Here is a 24,747-nt window from a genome sequence, read left to right on the forward strand (position 1 = left end):
GTTCTTAAAGTCAGCAAAGAGGCACAGAAAAGAAGACCAGACACCAGCGAGGGAGGATAAGAAGGACAGACGCAACAACATTGTCATCCCCTATGTAGCCGGTGTATCAGAGAAACTCAGGAGAGTTTTCTCCAAGCATGACATCCCAGTGTATTTCAGACCCAGCAACACGCTCAGACAGAAACTGGTTCACCCGAAAGACAAAACGCCAAAACACAAACTTAACAATGTGGTGTATGCTGTACAGTGCAGCGAGGAATGCTCAGACCTCTACATTGGAGAGACCAAACAGCCACTTCACAAGCGCATGGCACAACACAGAAGAGCCACCTCCACAGGACAAGACTCAGCAGTCCATCTGCATCTTAAGGATAAAGGACACTCTTTCGAGGATGCCAATGTTCACATTTTGGACAGAGAGGACAGATGGTTTGAAAGAGGAGTGAAAGAAGCCATCTATGTCCACTGTGAGCGACCATCTTTGAACAGAGGCGGGGGTTTACGACACCAACTCTCTGCCATCTATAATCCAGTTTTGAGATCTCTTCCCAGACGCCTTAACGCCCACTCACATCCTGGGCTATCTGACCTCAGGAATTCGCATGATAAGGTGGGGCCAGGTTTCACAATGAACTCACCCGAAACTCTGGCTGATTGGGACCCACGCCCAGTTTCCCACCTTGGCTCAGGCGATTAGAGGATCATCAGGGGGTCCTTTTGTCCCTCTGTGGGGGGTCACTCCCACTAGGTTTATATCTGGGACTCTCCACCATTTGACCTTAGAACTGAAGAAGCTTCTCGGATGAGAGGTGAAACGTCTTCAAGCAACTTAAAGAAGTCCAGACGCTTTTCTTTGCAAGCTCCTTTAAATAACTATGAATAAATAGAACAGACAACAGATTATTATTTTAACACTTTTGGGATTATATGAATTCACTAAATAATATAGTATGTCTATCAGAGATGGGCAGTAACGCGTTAACGCGTTACTGTAATCTGATTACTTTTTTCAAGTAACGAGTAAAGTAAGGGATTACTATTGCAAAATCGGTAATTAGATTACCGTTACTTTCCCGTAGGAACGCTGCGTTACTGCGTTACTAAAACCGTGATTTTTTTTTGCGAGAATGTCTCATGACAGTGACGTAAGCAAGTGCGACGTTGGTGACAGCAGCTGTGTGCAGATCAACAATGGATAATATATCGAGTGCGGGAGAGAGTATGAGCGTGCAGCGTTTAAAGTGTGGAAGTACTGACCTTACTTTGAGTTTGATTCCATAAAAAGTGACAAAAACATTAGCGTCCATCGTGCGTGGGAAGAAAACTTCTTTTTACAGCGAAAAAAACCCCTAAACTTCCGAGCAAGCACCGAGTAGCTACGACGTGATGGGAAACTCACAGAGACACTCGCGCGGATTCTTCAACTGACCGCAGCACACCTACACCAGGGTAACCCTCCGCCTACCCTGCTCCTGCTTTACAGGTGAAAATAGAGCAAAAGGACCGCTGAGTCTTTGACTTTATTTATTTTCTGCTGTGTTTTACTTGCATCTGTTTGAAAGAGTGAGTGAAAACACAAAAAATATTTTATTTTATGTGCTGGAATGTGTAGAAAATAGGTTTAAATGTTAAACTAATTTATTCAAGTCAGAGAATGTTGCATATAATTAAATGTTTTGCTTGATGCATAAAGTTAAAAGATTAAAACTGATAAAACAAGTTAAAAAAAGAGACTTTTCCATTTGATTACATTTTGTATGATGGATTATGTAGAAAAAGTAGAATTGGGCTGAAAGATCTATCACTTTATCACCTCTTCAGGTTGTAAATCGTGTTTTTAAAAAGTAACTAAGTAACTAAGTAACTAAGTAATTAATTACTTTTGAAAATAAGTAATCAGTAAAGTAACGGGATTACTTTTTGGGGGGAGTAATCAGTAATTAGTTACTGATTACTTTTTTCAAGTAACTTGACCAACACTGATGTCTATCATTAGCTGTAGGTCTCTCAAGTTGTTGTTAGCGTTTACATTTTAAACTCATGGTTTATTAGGTTCAACAGAATGTAGATTTAACAGCTACATCCCATATTCTTTACAAAAACTACATCCAAAAATTGCCCTAATACATTTCTAGTATAAAGATCTTGGGACATATGTACCTGTTATATTACAATTTGAGGAGGAATATGCTGTATTAAATATGCTATGAATCAAGAATGGATTTAATGTAAAGTGCTTTGGGCTTCTTGAAAACCGCTATCTAATCCATTATTATTATTATTATTATGTGAAATTAATGCAAAAATCACAAAGTCATATTACAGCATGTATCCATTACCAGCACAACCATGCTTACATTCAGCAATTAAAACCTGTATTTTTTTCAATAAATAAATGTAAAAAAAATTGTGTTTGCCTGTTCTAAACTTTATTGGAATCTTCTGTTAAAAAAACTATGCAAGAGTGATTTACAGTAGGTTTATGTATTTTTTTCAGAGAAAAAATGTACATTTACAGTTTTTCCACATTTCTTTATTTACGGCAATTTCACATCAAATCAACAGTTTTAAACTGTTTTATAGTTAACAGTTTTTTCCTGTCGTATTTTTACTGTCTTTCACTGTTAAATATACGGATCTTTTTTACAGTGTACGACGAATCCTGTAATAGACCCAACAGTTCCCCTCAGAGCCACAGAGGGACAGTGTGGTACTATCTTTCATGTTAAGGTGCTTTCCAATGCAAAGTCTGTCACAGTGACATTTTGGGGTGTTGCTTTTCAGACTGCAAAGAGGATCCAACAGAGAAGAGGGCATACATCATTTGACCACTGATGGAAAAAATAGCTTGCAAACTTGTACTAGTGTGTCTGGTGTTTCAGAGATGAACTTTATTAATCAAAAATGAGTTTTTCCTCTGTGAATAATAACCTGAAAACTTGGTTCTAGAAGAATAATTAATGGTCCCTGTGCAGCTGTTTGGTAACATGCTTGTCTTTTGTCTCTAACACAAGGGCAGACTCACAGAGGTGCGACCTTTGATTCCTGGTCTCACAGCCAGACTGTTAAATATTTATCTTGGATGGCAGGGCTGCGCTGCTTCTGGACTCAGGGTGAAAGAATCTAACAGATAAAACCCTCAAGAACTTAACAGAAGCTTAACATTTGTCCAGAAATGCAGCTGATCTTCATGATTACACTGTGGACTTTACAAGAATACAGCTTGAATACAAAGTCTTTCTCATATTGGGTGGCTGCATAGGGCCTGATACCGAGGATGGAAAAACTGACACTTATTTTGGGATTAGTCTTTGTGTCCTAGTCTGGGGCAAGTGTTTGCATATTTGGGGTTGTTAACGGGTATGAGTTCATGTGAAAGAAAAAAAGAAATACACTTTCCTGGATCCTATCTGCTATCTGGATGTCATAGAAAGTGCTAAAGACTGTCCTTTTTCTCTTTTTTAGATTGATATGAATGTGACACACACTAAAGGCTTAAGACAGTGAATAGACCAACGCCATTATAACACTAAGGCCTATTATTGAGATTGCTATAGAAATCCTCTTTCTTGGCATGTGCTGTCAAACACCGGAAGGTGGTTCTGCTGCGCCTGTATGGGAATTTCTATTATTTCCAGCTGTGGATGGAAACTATTACCAAGCCCCTTTTCCCCTGATGAGCGTTAAAGAGCATGCTCACACAAACACAAGAAACATGCACACACACACATATTACATGCGCACGCCTATGGACACCCAGTCAAACATTCAGACTCAGGCTGAATCATTCACAGAAGATAAAAGACACCCTGTTGGCTTTACAAAGAGAAAGAGGGAGGGAGAGTTTGAGAGAAAGAGCAGCAGCAGTAGTGCCCTCCTTCTTTTTCATTCACTTCCTCTCTCTCCTTGTGTGCTGCAGAGACTTCACCGCTCAGCCTGCACTCTACAGCCTGTAAGTACTGTACAACTTGTGCCTTGGCGTCTCACAGTGACGAGCGCAAAGGTTAGAGCTACAAGGATTTAAACGCTCAGAAAGAAGACTTAAGTTTTTTTTAGCCTCTGTCAGTTTTGACTTCAATTTTCATTTGAGACTCTAGCACAGATGTGATATTTGCTTCTTCTCGTCACTACTCAGTTCATCACTGGCACTGACAAACAACACAAAGCATTATTTTTTTCACTGGTCTGTTACTGCTGTGGGTTTATTTTCAGAATGTGTTTAAGTGACCTTAAGCAGCTGTCTGTGGTTCAAAAGATGGTTATCATCTGACCTTTATCCACACACCGACTACTATGGTGACTTTACATGTGTGGATATTTCAGTGTTTTCATGCTTGAAGTGCACTCTATCACTCTTTTGGAAACAGGCATTAAGACCTGCAAGGATTTATTTCTATACAAGACATGTTTAAAGTGTGATCCAGAGTCCTGGGACATGTACAGCTCAGAAAAAAAAATGTTGTTTACCGCTAAAATAAACTCTGATGCATTTTTGTTTGTTCTCAGTGACATTCCACATGGGCTACCTCAGCGCATAACCTGTTGTATGGCCGTCGTCCCTTATCAGTTGTCTATCATGGTGGCAATGTTTTTCTAAGCATCTTTCATTTGATTACAACAGTATCTGCTGTCTCCTGTCTCCTCAGAGGACAGAGAAGTTGATGCTTAAAAAAAAGGCTTGGGCCGTAGCCACCAAGTATTTTAAGGTTTTTAGATGATTAACTTCCTGAGATCTTTAGCTGTCATTGTTTTAATTAGCTTGTGCGGTAAAAGTCTGCTTGATTTCATCAGTAACAACGAAGGGCTGAAGTACAAGATCATCTGTGATCCTTCCTATGGTGATTATCTGGTTAAAAAATAAATAAAACAAAAACAAAAACATGGAGCTGACAATGAGTAAACCTTCATGTTTGCTTGGCAATAAGAGAGTAAGACAAACTGAGCAAGGATTTTAACTCAGAGACGTGCTGAGCACCACCGCGCCAAACCTGCTATTGCCTCTTGCGTGATTACCTCGTTTAGGGGCAGAGTGACAAAGTACCAGATTTGGTCACAGCAGGGTTAAAGTCTGTGCCAGCAGGACACAGATTATGAAGGAAGGCTCCTCTAGATCGCCCTGCACTGTCCGTTTAGGTTCAGCAGCTCAACTGGTTGGCGAAAACAACCCTGTGAAGCGTACAAGCTCAGTAAGTGGATATCTGCACCGAGCTTTGGTGTACCAAGCCAGACCGCTGAATTATTGAAAGAGCTGAGTGCTTCGATTTCAAGTTGAAACTGGCGAGCACATGCACAAAAACATACACTTTTAAACAAATGGGCAGACCGTTGGGTAGGCTCTGATAAATTTCCTTCTTTGTCCTGCTGGCTTTCAGTTTATTGCTGGAATAAAACATGGATTTAAAAGGAGGGATTGCATCTGTCAGCAGGTGATCGGATCACTCACCTGCAACACGGACATTGTAAATCAGTCTTCCTGCTGCATAATATGTGCCAAAGCCAGCCTGCCAGCACATTGGATTTCAGGTTTTACACCGTTTGTCTTTTTTGGCGAGAACTGTGGGCAAACTGGAAATCCTGGTTTCATTTGGGCAAGAACTGTGTGTTTATGTGTGTGTGTGGGTGTGAAAGACAGCGGGATTTAAGAATGTGTTTGTTCCTGTTTGACTGATCCCCTTCTTGCCTTTAAAAGGGCAAAACATATTTCAGTCTCTTGTTGTTTCATTTTTATCTTCACATCCAATAAAGTATCGCTATTGTGTGCGATCATGGGAGAAAAGTCAGCAGGACTTGTGCTGTCAGTGGTTGCCTATGTGGCATAGAGTAATGACTCTGAAACACTTCCAGAGCTACAGGAACAGAAAGAGCTCTTATTCTCCCTTCATGCCTTTGGCTAGCCAAAGACCTGGACTGTGTACACACACACGTTCACATAACACACACACACACAGACACACAAAAGGAGAGGAAGCCATGGGATAGATAAAGTTAGGAGGGGACATGATGGAGTCACTGGGTAGTGTCTGGGAGGTGGAGGTGATGAACTATTTTGGTTCTCCTTTGGTTAACCCTGTGCTGTGAAATATCACCTTATGACAACAATAGAGCTGCTTCACTGAAGGAGGTGCCCCAAACTGACAAGTCAAGTACGAGGGGGGCACTTTTTGAATATGGGGGGGTCAAAATGGGTTGCTATGGCAATGCCTGTCAACCGGAGAAGTCTTCAGTGGAGGCAGGGAGAGAGAGGACTGGAAAAGAGAGAGAGAGAGAGAGAGAGAGAGAGAGAGATTGTGTGTCCTGGCTAGTTTCATGAGTCAGAGAAAGTGGAGGGAAGGTCTGCAAGTGTGGTTTTCATGCACAGCTCATGCAGACAGAAAGAGGTGTGAGTGGGTAAGTACACCAAATGGGAGCACAAATATATGAAAACCAAATGCAGGGATTGACCTTAAGCATTGTGGCTGTCTGGAAACATGTGTAAGTTTTAAAACTGTGTTTTGTTTAAGGTTGAGTAACCTGTCTGACTGCTCAGGGATTACGTGCTGCTCTACAGGATTAATGTTGAGGTTTACAGTGTCTTAAAGCATGTTAACTCATGTAGTTAGTGTTGATACGGACAACAGGAGTGGGCTCCACTTGCATCTGAGCAAGTGGAGAAGAGAGCAGCTGGAGTCACAGCTGGAGCACTGAGGGAGAGAGGGAGAGTAAGAGAGAGCTCTGGCTGTGCGTATAGCAGAGAGAGAGAGACCTGGCATTGGGGATAGTGTTTCCCAACATGTCATCCCTTGTTGCTTTGCCCAGTGGGTAAGTGTACACTGGCAACTGTCAGGTGAGCTGAGAGGAAATAATTAGTTCTGTCAGGATTACTTTCCCATCTTGCAGCAGATATCAGGCCTAATGGCCCCAGGACCGTCCAGGCATCACTGTCGGGGTAATTTCCACAGTTGGCTTTGACTCCCTTTGTAATATTACTGAGGGTCTAGCTGCCAGCACTCATAACCACTGGCTGCACTCAGCTTTGAAGATGCAAGATGACAGGCATGAGGATTTGTGACATTTTTCTGCAGTTACTCTGCTCTGAGCTTTGTATTTTCTCATGCTTTGTCTGGTGTATCGAACACAAGCTCAAATAAGGAATCACTTTAAATGATGTGAAGCATGCTTTTTTTTTGTAAGAGCAAATCTGATAAAACGGAACCTACTCTGGCTGTGATTTACTGCCTTTGGGCTTCTCCTGGGAACGCATCGCCTCTCCATTGACAAGAAGTACACAGACTCCTCCTGCTGCTCAGACTGGACGAGCACCATACAAGGAGGTGAAATACTTCCCTCCTGATAAATGTGTGTATCCCCTCAATAACTGCATATCATAAACTTGCGGCCGCAGGACCTTGTATGGGCTGCGTCGGCACATCTGCGATGCTGCACACGGGAAGCAATGTTGTGCCATTGACCTCGCAGAGCTGACCTCTCGCATAGCTGCAGAGTGACTCACTTTATGTGTTTGGAAATAAAAGCCTGTTTTATTTACTCGACAAATGTGCTTGTAATTACCATCTCACCACTTTTTAAGGCAGCATTCTGTTGGTTTTTACGGCGCTCTTATGTAATTTACTGGGCAGCAGTAACACTGTGTACGTGCAGATGAGGTGATAAGACTTTACCCTTCAGAGCAGGTTAAAACAATATCCACACTCCTATACATGATTAGAATCTTTTTGCACATTTTAAGGATTTTATGGCATTCTAAGAGTGTTTAAGTCGACACGTTGTAGCCGGTTTTCTTACACAGCTTTTAGAACTTTTAATCAGACTCTTTGCAGCAGTTCACTCTTAAGGAGTAAATGATTAACTCTTTTGCTTCTGCTTACCGTGCTGCACAAAAGACTTGGGGGCTCATAAATGGTGATCAATTCACATGGCACTGTTTTGCTTTCTTTTAAGACCATCTTTCCTAATTTGCAAAAAAACAAAACAACCATCAAATCACGACTTTCCCAGTCGCAATCGCACAAGTTCATGGGTCAGCACTGCCGCAGTTATTCATCAGAGTATGTGCGGCCACCTTGACAGACTTGCTCCCACTGAGAACAATATAGGACGTGCTCTCTCTTTGTGCAGTGCAGATGGAGGTCATCATAGGTCAGAGTGTTCGCAAAAAGACCTGGCTGCAGCTCTCTATGGAAGATAGAGAGATTTAGGAAAAGGTTGACTTCTTGCCATCAGCTGGTGTGATTAGTGAGAGCTATGTGATCTTTGAAATGGGTTTACATTTTTTTTGTAGTCTGCAAAACTGCTACTATATTAGAAATGTTATTAACAGCTGTGGAAACCTCCTTTTGTGACTCAGAGGAATCACAGGGGTGTGGTGAAGTTCACTGACCTCGTAGCTGCTGACTGGTTCTGCTCTGCCTCAACAACTTCTGATAATAGCTTGGTTTGTCATCAACTCCCTTTGGACTAAAAGGAGAAGTAATCTTACAGCTTCACTAAAGTCACTTTTTAAAGTTAATTGTGATACAAATGTTTAATTTGATATTGCTGATAAAACTAAGTTGACGTCAGTTTTTTCAATCGAATATGTGGCTCAATTCTTTGAGACACCGGATGAGTGTCCTTGGGATCGATTCAGAGAATTTCATATGAAAATCCCCCGATTCTAATTCAGCCTGTCCTCAGTTACCCTCTTCTTTACTGAATGGAAAGCAAGAGAAAATAAGAAGTATTTTCAGCAAGCTGGAAGTATAAAATTCTGGTGTTGTGAAATCATGTCTAGAGCGGGGCATCCTCCTTTCATCTCAAGTGCACATGGGCCTTTTATGGCTCTGTTTTTCTTCCACCCCCAACCTGATCTAGGGGTGATAAAGGACCTCTCACCTAGCAGGGGGCTTTACTTGTAAATACGTCTGCTATGGCACTGATGCAATTTCACCATGACAGCATCACAGGTCTGCCTTTGAAAGCTTGTAGCAGCCTCCTATGTTGTGTCTCAGTAATTACATAAGAATGAACTGGGCGTTCAGATTAAATGTAGCCAGACTTCTGAACAGCGGTTTTCTTGCTACATATCAACTCAGAGTTTTCCTTATTAGGTAGGATTGTGTTTGGTGCTGTCAAACAGGGAATGCATGCAGTGCTGGAGAATTACTGGGTTGGATTTTGCTCTCCAGAGGAATGAGAGTCACTATTATGACATGAGCTTACTCATCAGGAAGCTACTTCGCTGAAGTAGGATATTTTAGCTCTTAGGCTTCTGAACAGAGGGAGACCTTATTATGCCTCTCTACTAGTATAGCACTGCTTGATTCAGTTCAGAATATTCCATATTTGTGTTATACTGGCCATTTAAGTGTACCCACCCAACGGTTCAGAGCCACCCTCCCTTTGAGGCCACCCTTGAAAGTTAGTTTGCTGCTATACTGACAGCCAGAGCTGTATGCCTCAAGACCATGTTAAAGATAACCACTCTCATTCACATGAAAGTGTGAATGAGAAAATGCAGTCTGAAGCCTGAGCCTTTGGCTAACAGGGATAGGTACATACACTGAGCTGGTTTGATCCCTTAAGGAGACACAAACGCCTTTAGGGGCTGTGTCAGCAAGGGTATCCAGAGTAAAGCCCTACCAAATAAAACATGCAGAGTTGCCTGCTGTTATGACCCCTTGTGAATAAGGAAGCAGCCAAAAGTAGCTACACTGGCCTAATTATTAGAGAATTTGGCAACAACAAGTACTCTTTAAAATGAGTTACAACTGTAAGAGTGTAACGTCTTCAGGGAATTCTTTGATGTTTGCAGATATTTGGAGGCTAGAAGAGATAATGCTGAGCTATCTTAAGGAGACTACAAAGACATATGACAAAATGCAGCTGTCACTGACTACTTTATGTGGAAACTGAAATGGCAGCAGTGACAGGAAAACTGTTTCGTCTTCCCAAGTTCTGCTGAAAATTACTCATCTATTATTCATCAGTGGCACAGCCCCTTACAGTGAGAGGCTTTATAGAGCCAGGGAGACCAGATGTAAACACAGAGCAGCGTGTCAAACACGCTGTAAATGAGACTTCATGTACGGAGCTTGTTTGCAGTGTTTCCTGCCGTAGGATGGATAATAATTTTGTTGTGATTGCTTTGGGTAATGATAGGTCATCGGTCATGCTTGAGCATTAATGGTATTGTTGAAGGCACAAACCTCGGGTTCCCATCTATTTTGTGTTATGTAACTGGGGTAATTGAGGGATGATGACTCAAATGAGTGACATTGTTGTCTGGAAACGGGAACATTTGCTATATCAGAGCACGGACTCTGTGCTGTCTCTTTCCCTTGTGCACAGAGACGCAGAGTGCTTATATTTCTTGGTCTTTACCACAATGATTATAGACTAATGTTCAGCTGCAAACGACACATGGAAAACTCATTAGTGCAAATTGTGCTGGGCAGCTTTCAGCCTGTAGTAGCCTGGTTTGTGCTTGGTCACGACTTTCTTGGCATGCTTCAAAGACATAGCTTTGGACTGCAAACTATCCTTAAATTAGCCTTATTGTTTCCTTCAAAAGTTACTACTATTTTCTGTGTTTTCATGGGTGTAGGGGGCGGTTTTCAAACTGCCTTTGTAATAGTTTGGGTTTCAGGAATTAGTGCTGAAGAGAAGGTGTGGTATGCATACGTACATGATGCGGACCATTTAATCTCTATAGGAGTCTGTCTCATTCAGGAGCAGAAATAGCCTTCCTCTTATTCTCAGCCTGCCTCTGATGTTGAGACAGCAGGCACAATCTGTTAGTCTGAGGTGCAGCTGATTTGAAACTGGTGTCTGCTTTCAGTAGCTGGCCCTTTCCCATCATCTAGCTGCTTCAAGTCCAGCTTATTACGACACTGGGAAGAGTGAGGCAGACGTGTGAGTCACACTCATTGTGTTTGGGTGGGTTTTTCCTTAGTAGTGGGAAAAAGTGGGTGACGTTCATTTTCCCTTTTTGGAAAGCTAGTGGGATGGGATAATGGAACAGCTGGACAGTCTGCCTAGATGTAAAATATGAACTTATGACTGGGGAGCTTTGTGCTACACCACACAAGACATGACCAACAAGGAGATAATTGGGGGACATCACCTGAAATAAAAAAGTAAACAATAATATCCTTCGATCTATGGATTCTCACAGATACACTGATGGGACACTTCTAGCAAAAACAGAAATATGATCCATGAAGGATATGAAAACCAAATCTATTTAAAGTTAGTTTTTAAAAGAAAGAAATCACAATTTTTGGCATACAGCAGAACTGTTGTTATGAGCCATTTCTGTGAAGATGAATCAGAATTTAACGTTACTTCTTATTTAACACTTTACCTTACACAGAAACATTAAAAGTCACATTTGAATAAAAAGAAGGCAGCTGGATAGGTGCTGTCAGGGGCGTGTCAGGAGGGGGCATTTGTCATTGGACAAAAATACTGTTACTCTTACAACACAAGGATGAGTTGAGAGCATGGATAGGATAAGTAGGAACACAATTTAGGAAGTACTTTACTAAAGTACAGGTTTAATGTACTTGTACTTTAAGTATTCCTGTGTTATGCTATTTTCTCCTTTAATTCCATTTTAATCCGGATACAATTACTATACTTTGTACTCCAGAGAATTTTAAAGCTTTACTTTCTTATTGATTTTTTTATGAATTTGTGTCTCTGCAGATGCTTTTGATGCCGTGCACAAGAACTTGATATCTGTCACACAAGAACCACAACAGATCTAATGCAGTCGCAGGTAAAGTCAATTGCAGCTATGCTAAATATTGACATTTTCAACTGTTTAGCAAATGCAGCTGTCTTGAATAAGCAAATATGAACAGGCGGGAGAAACACTCATTAGTGTGACGCAGATCAGTCCAGTGTAGTGTCACAGTCACCATGCCATTGGTGCAGATAAGAGTTCAACCATGAGGCAAAGGGGATTTCCCATGACCCCTAGGATGAAGGACCAAAGCACCTGATAAACAGGGTTGGAACAGAGGATCCAGCATGGTCTGGGGTATCACTATGGAGACCGTAAGACAATTGCTGCCACTGCTGGAGTTTTGGTTGACATCCTCGACCCCTTCCCAACCTCTCTGCCCTGACTCCACCCCCGGCTCAAGAACAGGGAGACCTGGTGAATGGGGAGTTAATGGGCTCATAATGACCCTCTCCTGTTTCAGTGCTGCCTTTCTGCAGCTGGAGCAAGAGAGACGACAAAGTGGGTGCAATACGACTTTTCCGCTGCTGGTGCTTTAAATAAATTTGGGGTCTTTTCATCAGAAGCTCTTCTGCTCAGGCCAGTTATTCGCTAGAGAATAGCTTGACCGCCAACAAGTTCACATGACCTTATATAAGCGAGTGCTGTTTACTCAGCGTCAATAGGAGAACATGACAGGAGCAAAGTTCACACACTGTTTTCGTTCATCCATATTTTTCATTTCCTCTCTGTTTTAGCAAAGCGTGGAAGTGGTTGCTGATCCAGATGGCACCCGGATAATCTACTCCGGGAAACCTGGAGTTTCTTCAGATCAGCAACTAATAACTTCTCCGGATCTGACCCTCAAAGTGATCATCTCTCCTGGACTACCCACTCCTCCCCTGAGCCCCTTCCATTCTGCAAGGCTGCCGTCTGGAGAAATGAAGGTATCTAACAATGCTGAGGCTGAGGGAGCGGTATTCAGGATGCAAGTGCTCCTCCTTGTGGAAAAACAAAGCATCACACGCTATATATACATCAATGTTTCGAAATCATCACTCCTGCAGGTTTGAGCTACATAACGCTCTGACGTTTGGCACAGGGCTGATTTCTACATCTCTGTCCTTTTCAAGGTGTCAGAACTAAATGGGGGGAGCCCAGCAACTCTCAGCTTTGGATCATACTATGGACCCTCGCAGTCAAATAGTAAGATTACAAAATTAAAGTAAAGAAGTTGTAGTTTGAAAAGGGAAGAATTTGTAACCTGGAAGGATTTAAAATGTGAATAACAAGAAAAAGAGTTACCACATGTGCTGAAAACAAAGATGAATCAAGTCACTGTGATTTATATGGTAATAAATGAAAGCAGGTGAAGAATAAAATGTTAAATTTGGTTGAAAAATCAGCCGGTGTGTAATACCCTTAACTTGATCTATGGGTTTCATATGATGTAGGAGGATTTATAAGCAGACAAATTCCTGTGTAATTAAGTGAAACAGCACAATAAAGGAAATGTTGTTACTGTGACAACTTAGGCGGACTGTCCAACGGCCTTCGGGGTTCTGCCACGTTACCACGCAGCACGGGCCCCACCAGGGAGGAAAGGCTCATCAAGTTCTCAGGAATTGGCCCAGTGGATGAGACTGGGATGCCCATTGCTTCAAGATCAGTAAGCCAGAGCTAGCACTGCTTTAATTCTACAATGCTAGTTACATAAGAAGTGTTGTTGTTTTTAGCCAAATCCTTTGACTTTCTGCGCCTCCTCTTTCTTTCAATACCAGAGTGTGAACAAACCCAAAGACTGGTACAAGAGCATGTTCAGGCAGATTCACAAGAAGCCAGAAGGTAAGGACACTCCCCCCTCTCCCTCACATACCCAGCTCCAGTGTGAATTCCTCTCGGTGTCCGTGTCAGGTACTGCTGAGGTGATCCAGCAAACAGATTACTGCGGGGGCAGAAAAAGGCATGATGAAAGAGCCCTAAGGTCTTATGTCTGTTCTGTTTATTAGCTTTGACAATAATCCAGCTTCTTATCTCAGCCCCTCCTAGATCAGGCTGGTTATTTGCAGTCTATTAAAGGTTTCATAATAGAAAAACATTCCCTGTGCGCACAGTAAAAAGTTCCCTCACAGCACTCGAGTGGATCCTTGCAAGTATTTTGGTTTAGACAAGCAGGTGCTTTGCTTTATCTAACAGTATTACAAAATGAAACCACTGAGTCCCAGCTATCAGTATCTCATCCGTATCTCAACGCATGAGATATAGTTTAAGAATGAAAACACTGGAACATCTGCATCCTTTACTTTATGCTTATTGACTCTTTTCTATTAAAGCCTTCCACTTCTATAATTGGACAGCTGCTTGTGTAGATTAAAGCTTTATGTACAGAACATATACAGCACATAATGGACTCTTTAGTACACTAGTACAATGTTTAGTTGCTTTAATTTAAATGAGATCTACTTTTTATGTGTGAAACATTTACTTATAAGTCTTAAATTAGTAAAGAACAACAAAACACTGCAAGTGAGCTGCAAGTAATTCTTAAACAAGCACATAAAAGAAATATGTTGGTGTGACATTCCTAATCACTTAGTCTAAGAAATAATTTCCTTGTTCACCAGAACCTGAGCTGGAGCCTTCAGAGAAGTGGTCAGCTGAAAGTAAGGAAATTCCCCAAATTCCACATTGTTGACTTGTTCGGTTATGTAATCAGTTTTTACTTAAGGCTGATGTGCACTGATCTGCAGGGATGCAGTTGTCTGCCAACACAGAAGAAGGTAATGAAGCAGACAAGAACCTCTTCAGACTAACACCTCATGGAGCTCTACCAGACTGGTGAGATTTGAGATAACTCCTTTGTGGTCACGGGATGACTTTTCATATCCCAACATGAAAAAAGACAGGAGCACCGAGAATAACAAACGTTTGCAACTTTGAGAAATTTAATCAAGCTTTTATATTCAGTGTAAGATGGATGTTTTAGACCTAAGAGTATGAACTTAGACAGAAGAGGGTCGAAAGCAGGATATCCAACACAGGTGCTTGCTGATTAGTGTTAACAATTAAATACAATAATACTAGAAATGCACTCATTTCCAGAACTCAACATTGTTACAATCAACCACACAGAAAGTCACATTATGCCAGATGCGTTCACTTAAAATGTTCTAAAAAGGCACAAACACTGCAAACAGGTCAAGAGGTCAAGTAAACTGACTCAGACCGTCCGAGTAATGATGAGCAGTAGATGGCTTATTGCCATCCACCTTTTTCTGAAAGCAGGCAATCCACTAAAGTGCTCATTCCTACCTATGAAGTTGGAAAGAAATTAGCTATAGAGATGAAAAACTTTTCAAATTTTTGAGACTTATGGATAGCAAAAAAGAAATGTTTTTAAGTGGCGGAAAAGAGCTTTCATAGAGGGGCTTCACATTATGCTGACAGGAAATGGAAAAAATGTGTATAAAAAAAAAAGTCAAATTCTCATTTTGAACTTATGCTTGAGATTAATGTTACTGTGCTTCTGCACCACATCCAGATCTATAACAGGTTAAAGTTTTAGATCAGATCAGTTTTAACATATTTTTATTGCATGAAGCACATCTAAGTTCCATATACTTATTTATAAATTAGTATTTGTTTATATCTTAATTAATAAATACTCATTTACAGCAATTTTCACATGAGATACAGACTGCTGCTGATGTCTTATGTGAATAGCTGTACCATCAAAAACTACAAAGCCAAGAGCGTATGGGAAAAAATGTGTGGGACGGACAAGTTTGGATTTGTTGTTACAGGCGCTTACAATGAAGTCACCATTAAACTGCTGTCCATGGTGTGTGTCTGTGTGTGTGTGTGGGTGTGGGTGTTATATTTCAGGAGCGAGGATGTAGATAGACTGTCAGACCCAGGAAAGCAGCACGCTCAACCAAAGAGCATATTCGACTTTGAGCCTGGAAAGAGCACCACCTCAGAAAGCCACAGTCAGGTACAAACTCACATGCTCTCATAGTTTAAAAGCAGGCTCTGATTCCTGCATTAAAAATGTTCCTTCATGATTCTCTAAGCTCCAGGTTGTTGTTTGTTCTTACGAATCGCATTCTTTCTACAGTCTTGCACTGTTTTCCCAGTGCAGAGCTCAAGAAGAGGTTGCTTACCTTTTCTGTAAGGATTACAGTCTAAGTCTTTGTATTCCATCTTCTCACGTGAGGTGTTTAAATAACTTGAGAGTGTGGTCAGTGTACGGTACCTACCACTTACCACCAGATGTACTCACTCCTTTTATTCAGAGGATCCAGTAGGCTCCCAGCATTCATTCATTTATCTTTTCAGTCAAAAAAAGACACTACCTATGTATTTATGTTGAGCCTTGAGGGGTTTTACACCTTAAGTCAGTGATTTACAGGCTGGTGAGGCTGACACTCTGAACTAAGAGCCATTGTAACTGAGTGTGCAGTGAGTACTAGACCGGTGTCTCTTTAGAGTTTCTATTTTGAATGCGTCTTGCAACAATGTCCCAGATCTGGTGCATATTGTGCCTTGTGTCTACACTTGTGAAGAAAAGAAATCTTTGTTTCCACTCCCCCACCGGAGCTGTGGGGTCTTGTGATGCGTATTATGGTCCTAACCTCTTGTGGTGTATAATGGCTCACAGCATGGAGACTTATTTCATTTCCTCTTTATGACACTGGCCAATGTTGAATCCCCTGGATAGTATTTACAAAACCAGCTCACAGACCATATCAGGTGTTGTGCTGCTTCACAGTGACATTACAGTTTGTGACTGTAGTGAGGATGACCGCCCCCCCAAAAGGAGGGGAGGACTTGGCATTCAGAAGGACATATTAAGCCAAGGTGCTACAAAAAAATAGAGCATTAGTCTGTGTTTCATACCAGCAGAGCCTTTTAAAGTAATGTTTCATAGAATCAGGGATGAAGGCAAAGAGGCATTAAAAGAGGGATTTCTGTGCTAGTTAAACCAAAAATGCAGATTTATGTCTCTTGGCAGCCAGCCTATTTCTGAAGAAGCTACAAGTGTTAGATTGTACACAACCTGGGCCTCAAAATCCAATAAAGAACAATATAAATTAGTGAAATATTTTACAACTAAGCAACCACAGAACTGAGACATCTCTGGGAATTACATGGGGCGTCTATATAGCTAGAGCCCAATCGATTTATCTGGGGCCGATATTATCAGCTGATATTAGTGGTTTGTCGGTTTATTGGTGTTGGCATTTATAACAGCCTGTAAATGAACATTTAAAAAGTAAAGAAATGCTGGGTGAAACGCCCGTCAGCCACGTTATAAGTGTTGATGTTGCATAGTTTGTCCACTGGAGGGCGCTCCTACTTGTTCTAACGGCACAAACACCGACAAGCTGATCCTGGCAGAGCAGAACGACTAAATAAATAATTACATATTATAGGGAAATCTGTTTATGCTTGGTGTGTGTGACAGAAAAAAATAACTGATATTGGAATATTGGATTTTTAAATCACCAAATATCAATATTGGTATTCCAGTATCAGTAAGGCTCTATTCATTAATATCATTTCATTTCAATTGTTTTCTTTTTTGTTTTTTTGTCCATAGTCACATCTATATGCACAGAAGCTACAAGAGAAACCCAAGTCTCCTTCAATAGAGGTGAGCTTCTTTTACAGTATTTATTTCTCTGTTCTAAGATGTCATCTGTTTAAAATGCGTAACAGGGGACATCATCAGCTCCAAACTTCAGACTCTGTATTAGTGTTTTAATCCTGCTATTCCACCTCCATAACTGTTCGGACTCAGGCCAGTCTGGTGTCTGAGCTGAGTCGATTTGAGGCTGAGCTGGACTCGGATATTCAAGGCCTGGAGCGGAGACTTTCCCAGAAGAAGCAGCATCGAGGCTGGGGTGAGGTACTGAGCCCCCTTCCTGACTCTCTCTGCTGAAGCATCCCACCCCCCGACACCACCAATTTAGTAGAATTGCCACTTCCCTACACTTCCAATGAAGGCTGTGCGCCAGTGAGATCCCTCTGCTTCCTTATCTGACATGTTTTCCTATGCGACCTGGATGATATAGTCTGCCTGTCTGCCTTTGCATTCGGATCAGTCTGCTTTGTAAATCGCCTGCTTGCAAGTTCCTCCACAGCGAATGTAGACCTGCCTGCTGAAAAAGAATTACAAAATCAAATTCTTCAGTACTCTTTGATTATTTTCTTCTGAACTCTCCTTGCAGTATCACAGCCAAGAATTGTCATGCTTTTTCCTGATTCCTGTGTGATTGAATCAGCCTCATAGTCTGCAATTTAACTGAAATCACAGGCGGCTCAGACAGATCATGAGAGGTGCTGCTTGTAGCCTAAGGAGGATAGGACCCAGGGGAATTCTTGCTCCTTTGGGAGTGGTCAGCACCTCGACTTTGTCTGAGTTGTTGTGAGATTTCCTCTGAGCTGTGAGATACAGAAGGCTTTAGGGGAAAATAACTGTGTTTACTGTTCACTCTGCTTGCAGGAGGCTAGAGGGAGGGATCCAGTAACTGCTCCAAAGAGTGGCGCTACTAGTTACAGGTCAGTCACTGGCATTGTTACACTTATAATATGTAGACAGAGTAAGGGATGTAATAATGATTACTCTGTATGATATGCAGCTGGATTTAAATTATATCTTTTTTGCTTTCTTACGAGCGATTCTCTATTTTTCCTTACTTTATATGTACCCATATTAACTGGCATAACCACGTATTATTATCCGTAGTTTTTAAGTAATTTAGATCATTTCTACCTCTGTCTGTATGCATTTCAGGTTGTTTGAGGAATTCTTATTTTGTGGCAATGTTTAAAAGTTTTCAAAGTGATTTTCATCTCCTGTGCACATTGTATCATAGTGGCATATGCAGGACAGGTTAATAGAAAATCCAGGGTCACTACATAACAGACCTCCTCTGAGAGCAACTCCCTGCCTCTTAATCCACTTTAATATTGCGTCATCTCTTAGTAGTAACAGCTCCTTTCTTCCTGCTGTATTAAGAAAACCAGCACTGTGATTTGACAGAAAAACCATTAACTTCGCATGGAACCTGCTGGTTTTTCAGGTGACTTTCTGTTAATTGAACAAGTCCAAGTACAGTATTTACCTTAAACAGCTGACGACATTCCACATTTCTTCCCGTGTGTGTAATGCATTCTTGGAGGATTCTCTCTGTTGTTTGCTAAGTTGAGTTCATTGGTTGTGAACTTTTTCAGTCTCAGGGGATTTGGCTTAGGACATAGGAAATTTAAAACACACAGCAGGGAAACTCTGTCAGCTCCTCACTGCTTCCTGTTATCTGGACACTTTGTTTAGCTGTGCGAGTCCAGCTGCAACCACTAAGATACAAGAACTGTGCTGTCTGCATATGCAAATCAGCTCATGAGGAATCCAAGCTGGAATCTTTCGGGTTTCGGATTCATTCCCAACCCAAATGCAAATTCAAATGCAAACACTCAGGATTGGGATTAATAAATGGTGTATAGGGGCTGTAAAGACAACTAAAGCCTCATACTTTACTGGAAGCAGATTTTCAAGTCAAGGAGTCTGCAAGCCCTTCCAGCCTTTCAGTTATATACAGGAAATGTGCAGGAAACTCACACACTCTCTCACACTCATACACACTCACACTCCCAGCTTTAACTTTGTGCCTTTTCTAAATGTTTGATATTAGAACTGAAAAGAGACATAAACTTTTCAGATTTAAATCAAGGTCACTATGTTCTCCACTTTTTCAGCAATTCATCAGCATCAAAGCAGCCTGTCCATCACTTTGTTGGCCCATCATCACCCTCTGTGCCCACATATGGTAAACACGGAGCAACACACATGCACACTGAGGCCTTCCCAGCATCTCTGCAATGTCGTCGATAGTGATTTATTACAAAACTCTCCTTAAGTTGATAACAATCAGCTTTTCCTCATTCGTTAATCCACTCTCACTCAAAGACACATGTGCTTTTAGAGAACAGGCCTCTCATTTAATCAATCCGCATGTAGTTGATGAAAGCCCTGAGTAATCTAATATTTGCTGTTAGTCTCATGGCTGTCTTTCATTGCTAACGTTGTCTCCTGCTATTTTACTTGTTAGCTGAAGCTAACAAGTTACCACAGAAAGTCTTTGTAGTTTTTTTTTCCTCATAAAGAAACAGCTGTGGATGGGTGGGGAGGAAGCCCTTAAAAGTAGGAAGTGAAACCCGGAAGACCTGATTAAAGATTAGCGCTATCCAATTGTTTTTCCTGGAAATTCAAAATCCCTTTTAACCCCATGTAGCTGTTATGATTATAATTGCTTTTACACAGCAACACATTCAAAAACAACAAGGGAACAAAGAAGTGCATGTATCAGACTTCACTTGCTTTCCCTACTTTGCTCCACAGTAGAACGTCTTTCGCCTGCAAATGAAACCATGGAGGTCCCACCTAAAAAAGAGGAGAAAAAGGTATGTTTCTACCACTTTATTGCTACGTAAAAAAGAAGACCGTAATAAATATATTTGCATTTTGATTTTATTTTGAAGGCTGGATTGTTTGCATGTGACAACTGCATTGTTCCCAAAACACTATTTGTTTCTCCAGATGAAAGCAGCACGAGCCAAGTTTGATTTCCAGGCTCAGTCACCCAAGTAAGTTACAGAAGGAACTGATATAATAAAGTTGTAATTTCTTCTCTGAATCTAAAGTTATAGGTGTATCAGAAACTGAGACGTTCCTTACTATCTTTTTTTCTTCCTTCAGGGAGCTCCCACTGCAGAAAGGCGACATTGTTTACATCCACAGGAAGGTAGATGCCAACTGGTTTGAAGGAGAGCATCATGGAAGAGCTGGTATTTTCCCCACAACATATGTGGAGGTAAACTTCTTCTTCTTCTGTGATGTGCTGATATTATGTATAATGGCATGAATTTGGCTAAAAACTCCAATGTCTTTCACAGGTTTTGCCTCCTACAGAAAAACCGACACCTATAAAGTCTCCCACTCTGCAGGTGCTGGAGTATGGGGAAGCTGTGGCTCTATTTAACTTCAATGCGGACCTACCTGTTGAACTTTCTTTCCGTAAAGTAAGTGGCTCATAATGCATCGCTTGTTTGAACTAAAGGTTAGAGCAGAAACAGAGCAAAAACATATTTCCATTTAGGTTTTCCGAATCAGTTCTTACTGTTTATGTCACCATTTAAAGCTTTTTTAACCTCGATTCTCTATTTTAGGGTGAGGTGATCAGCATAACCAGGCGAGTTGATGATCAGTGGTTGGAGGGCAGGATTCCAGGAACAAGTCGCAGCGGCATCTTCCCAGCCAATTACGTTCAGGTCAACAAGATGCCCCGCACCAAATACTCCATGGATGACTACTCACCGGGACCCATGTCACCAGTCTCTCCTGGACCCCAGAGTCCAGGACGTCCACTGCACTCACCTTCCCCACGGTCACCGCTGTCCCCTTTCACCTACACTTCCCTGAGCCCCAAACCTGACCACTCCCCCGTGAAACCGTCTTCACCTTCACTGCTCGGCAGCCCAGCTTCACAGTCACGCTCTCCCACTCAGACACCCGTGCCCAAAGAAATGGCTAATCGCTTGCACCACATCATTTCCAAACCGGTTTCACCCACCAACCACAACAATCACTGGGCTGGGACACCCTCAGCTAACCAGAGTGCCGCCGTTAAAACCATTTCACCCTCCACTCATTCATCAACGTCAGCACACAGAGCGGGAGCTCCCACAGCGAACACTCCCCGATACTCTGACCACTCGCAGGTCTGCTCTCACTGCCTTTCTGATAAAGTGACACATTGTACACACCCACAGTGTTATTGTTTGTGCTGACAGGAATGTTGTTCATTATTTGCCATTTCATAATGATGACATGAGGTTTTTTGTTTTTTCCTAGGGTGCAATACCTAATCAGGCTGCTCCACATGCCAACTCCCTGCCGCAAACGCAAGCACCAAACAGCCCCGGTTCACTGATGGTGCAACACCAACCGTACGTCATCAGATGTTTTTGTTTGTTCACATTGTTACAGTACAGAACAAGTGTTGCAGCTTTGGTGACTTTGTGGTTAAGGCTGCTTGCTCTCAATTTTAGGTATAAAGCTGTTTACAACTACAAACCACAGAATTCAGATGAGTTGGAGCTCAGAGAAGGAGACATTGTACAAGTGGTGGAGAAATGTGATGATGGCTGGTTTGTAGGTATGTGGTTTATATCTTTATATATAAGTGCTATTTTGAGTGCATCATACTGTGTATTGTAGAAACAAGACACTGAAGCAAGGCTTTATATAAAAATGGATGGAATAAAAAAAAGAAAGAAAAGGAATGTTTTGGATTTGGGCGACAACTTGAATGCATATCTTTATTCATGTATTCACAATGTAATACTTGTCAAACTAGTCAAGCGTCTACAATAGTTTTTGTCACCAGGAAACAAAAACACATTCTTTTAATTCAAGTTTGCCATTTGACATGTCACCCTTATTTAGATTGTCTGGGAATCACTACAGATATGTCTACAGTGTTAAAATGTACATAAGCAGACACGAGGATCCTTTTTTGTTAGCAATTTCAAAACATTCTGCAGTGTCAGTGCCCCATCTAGTGGACAAAATGATGTATTGCATATGTAACAGGCACAGTTAAACAGCAGAAGATCCCACAGATTCACAGTTTCTGTTTCATGAACACACCATATGTTCTGCCCCCTTTCTAGGTACGTCAGAACGGACTCGTGCTTTTGGGACTTTTCCTGGGAATTACGTGGCACCGGTTTGACTTCCTCACTTACTGCTTGCCCACATCCATCAGGGGTCATTAGAGGCCAACTAATAGTGCCAATATCCACCACACTCCCCAAGTGTTGATTAGTACAGCCTGCATGTTCATGATCTGAAAGGGAAATGATGTGATTTCTCACCTCACCTCCCTGCATGTTTCCATGTGTGTTGCACAGAGATTCAATGAGCATATTTTCAAGCACATCACTTCAGAAGATTGAATGAATGCAGATGACACTGTTTCAGATTGAAAGAATGGATTCTATTGTTCCGCGACTCTTTGCAGCTGCAGGACATTTGCATTTCTCCCCACTGAACAGCACTGTTTCTCCAGAGGTCCTCACAGTACGATACTGCATTCAGCTTTTCATCACCACAGTGCCATCACAAACCACTGAAGTTTCAGTGAAGACCAGAACCTTTTCTAGCTTTCATGGAATATTAATATTTCCTTCAAATATTTTCCCCAGATTTTCTTTCAGATCTCTGAACAGACCCGACGCAGTTTTGAGGAAACAACACGATAATCTGTAAATGGTGCTCAAAGTAAAGTGCAGTGAGGGCTCAGACATATCAACCTATTAATGCTGAAAAGTATAAAATGCATGTATTGGTCGCCTAAGCAAGTTATTGATTGTATAATGGATGGTATTTCTCATTTATAAGAAACAAAGTTAAACGGAAAATTTGAAAGTAAGGAGATGGAATGTGTTTGATGCTGTAAGAGAAGTATTTGCTTTGAAATTGAATGTACAAGATGAGCTGTGTCTGTAAGTCAAGACTAGACGATGGCTTCACAGCGATTGGCTGAATGATCTTTTAAGGTATCTGAATTTATTCTGAATGTGCCAAAGCTAACCTTTATTCACACGCCTGTGTTAACCTGCACATTCCCAGCTCACTTTATTCTTGCTACATTGTTCTACTACTGCTTCTACAGTGTTTTCCCAGCTTATGGGGGTAATTTTGATAACAGTATTCAGAAAATCACATATATTTGTGCCCATCCAACCTCAGAGTTTGTAATCCTAACTAAAACATCTTTATTCTAAAGTTATTTTGCAATTTTATAAGATACATTCATGATTTCACTGTAAAAAAAAATGTATATTTAGCACACACAAAATATGATTGTACAGACTGTAACCTGTTATCAAATGGAAAGCATAATATATATTTGTTTTTAAAAAAATATATTGCATATGTATGGTACGCAATTTTTAAAATAAATCTATTAAACATTACAGAGTGATAATGAAAGAAGCTTTTGTTCATGTGTTAATTTTGTGGAACAGTAATATTATTAGATATTATTAGAATAGCTAAACTAGATTACATATAAGGTGACCGGGACTGTGTTTTTAAATGTTTATGCAGGTTTTAATGACCCAATAACACAAACACATACATGGTTATCTTTCTCCATATGTGCAGCAGGAAGTGAACAAGCCCACGTGAAATGAACAGATATTAAACATATTAAATGTATTAAATAAGCTAAATAAATGGAATGATATCCTACTGACAAATTGATTGGTAGTTGTGTTGTTTCTCTTGTGTTGTTTCTCTTGTGTTTTACCTGCTATATTTCTGCAGGTATGTTTGAATTGTGTTTGTCAAAAAATATTATATCCTTTTTAACGATGTCTGAGTTGTAGACTGGGTACAGTAGTTCTTTGTTGGTACCATAAAGTGTTGTGCAAAAGTCTTTATCCAGCCCTCATTTCTTTATTTTGCTAGCAGAAAAGCAGAAATAGGTTCACTGCAATGAGCTGTGTTTGGCATCAATGTCATGCTAAAACATGAAGCTGCTGCCAATCAGATGCTTTCCATATGCTAGTGTATGGTGGATCAAAATCTGTCTGCATATTTCCAAATACATCATTGTATTAATTTTAACAAGATTTCCAACACAACTGGCTGGAATGCAGTCACGAACTATGACAGAGCCTCCACTATGTTTTACAGATGGCCGTAGAACCAGAAACTTCCAATTTGGATTCATAACTCCATAACACCTGTTGCAAATGATTTTCAGTCCAGTTCTTGTGTAATCAGTCCTCCACCCCCCCCCCCCCCCCCCGTTTCCATTAAGAATAGCTTCTTGACAGCCACTTATCCACTGAGACTATTTCTGATGAGTCTTCAGTGCACAGCAGATGGATCAACTGAAGTGCCAAATACATCTCACCGTGTCAGATCTTCACTTGGTTTTTTCCTTATTTCTAACATGACTTACAGA

General features: G+C 41.1%; 1 protein-coding gene across 6 annotated transcripts; it reads left to right on the forward strand.

Moving 5' to 3' along the window:
- The first annotated feature begins 3,844 nt into the window (after positions 1-3,844).
- LOC146656775 (vinexin-like) lies at positions 3,845-24,045 on the forward strand. Of its 6 annotated transcripts, none has more exons than XM_085424548.1 (21): positions 3,845-3,952; positions 11,686-11,758; positions 12,463-12,651; positions 12,838-12,910; positions 13,240-13,373; positions 13,486-13,549; positions 14,329-14,367; positions 14,455-14,542; positions 15,590-15,698; positions 17,307-17,360; positions 17,508-17,615; positions 18,213-18,268; positions 19,466-19,536; positions 20,109-20,170; positions 20,307-20,353; positions 20,466-20,580; positions 20,663-20,788; positions 20,936-21,037; positions 21,621-21,715; positions 21,818-21,924; positions 22,442-24,045. In XM_085424548.1, exons 2-21 carry the CDS (start codon positions 11,747-11,749, stop codon positions 22,501-22,503), a joined length of 1,713 nt encoding a protein of 570 aa, XP_085280674.1. In that variant the 5' UTR covers positions 3,845-3,952; positions 11,686-11,746; the 3' UTR covers positions 22,504-24,045. The 6 variants fall into 6 exon arrangements, with proteins under 6 accessions (XP_085280674.1, XP_085280671.1, XP_085280669.1 ...); XM_085424545.1 differs by having other exon boundaries at positions 20,112-20,170; positions 20,936-21,487; positions 22,442-24,044; XM_085424543.1 differs by having other exon boundaries at positions 3,846-3,952; positions 20,936-21,487; positions 22,442-24,042.
- The last annotated feature ends 702 nt before the right edge of the window (positions 24,046-24,747 follow it).

Source organism: Rhamphochromis longiceps, linkage group LG12, assembly GCF_057381845.1.
Source record: "Rhamphochromis longiceps isolate RC_006_pf linkage group LG12, R_longiceps_female_GT1.1, whole genome shotgun sequence".
NCBI classification, from domain to species: Eukaryota; Metazoa; Chordata; class Actinopteri; order Cichliformes; family Cichlidae; genus Rhamphochromis; species Rhamphochromis longiceps.

Excerpts from the sequence above, each read along its gene's own strand:
- LOC146656775 (XM_085424543.1), top strand. Across the intron at positions 20,171-20,306 it reads CTAAAAAAGAGGAGAAAAAG|ATGAAAGCAGCACGAGCCAA; the intron begins GTATGTTTCTAC and ends TTGTTTCTCCAG. Across the intron at positions 21,716-21,817 it reads CTGATGGTGCAACACCAACC|GTATAAAGCTGTTTACAACT; the intron begins GTACGTCATCAG and ends TCTCAATTTTAG.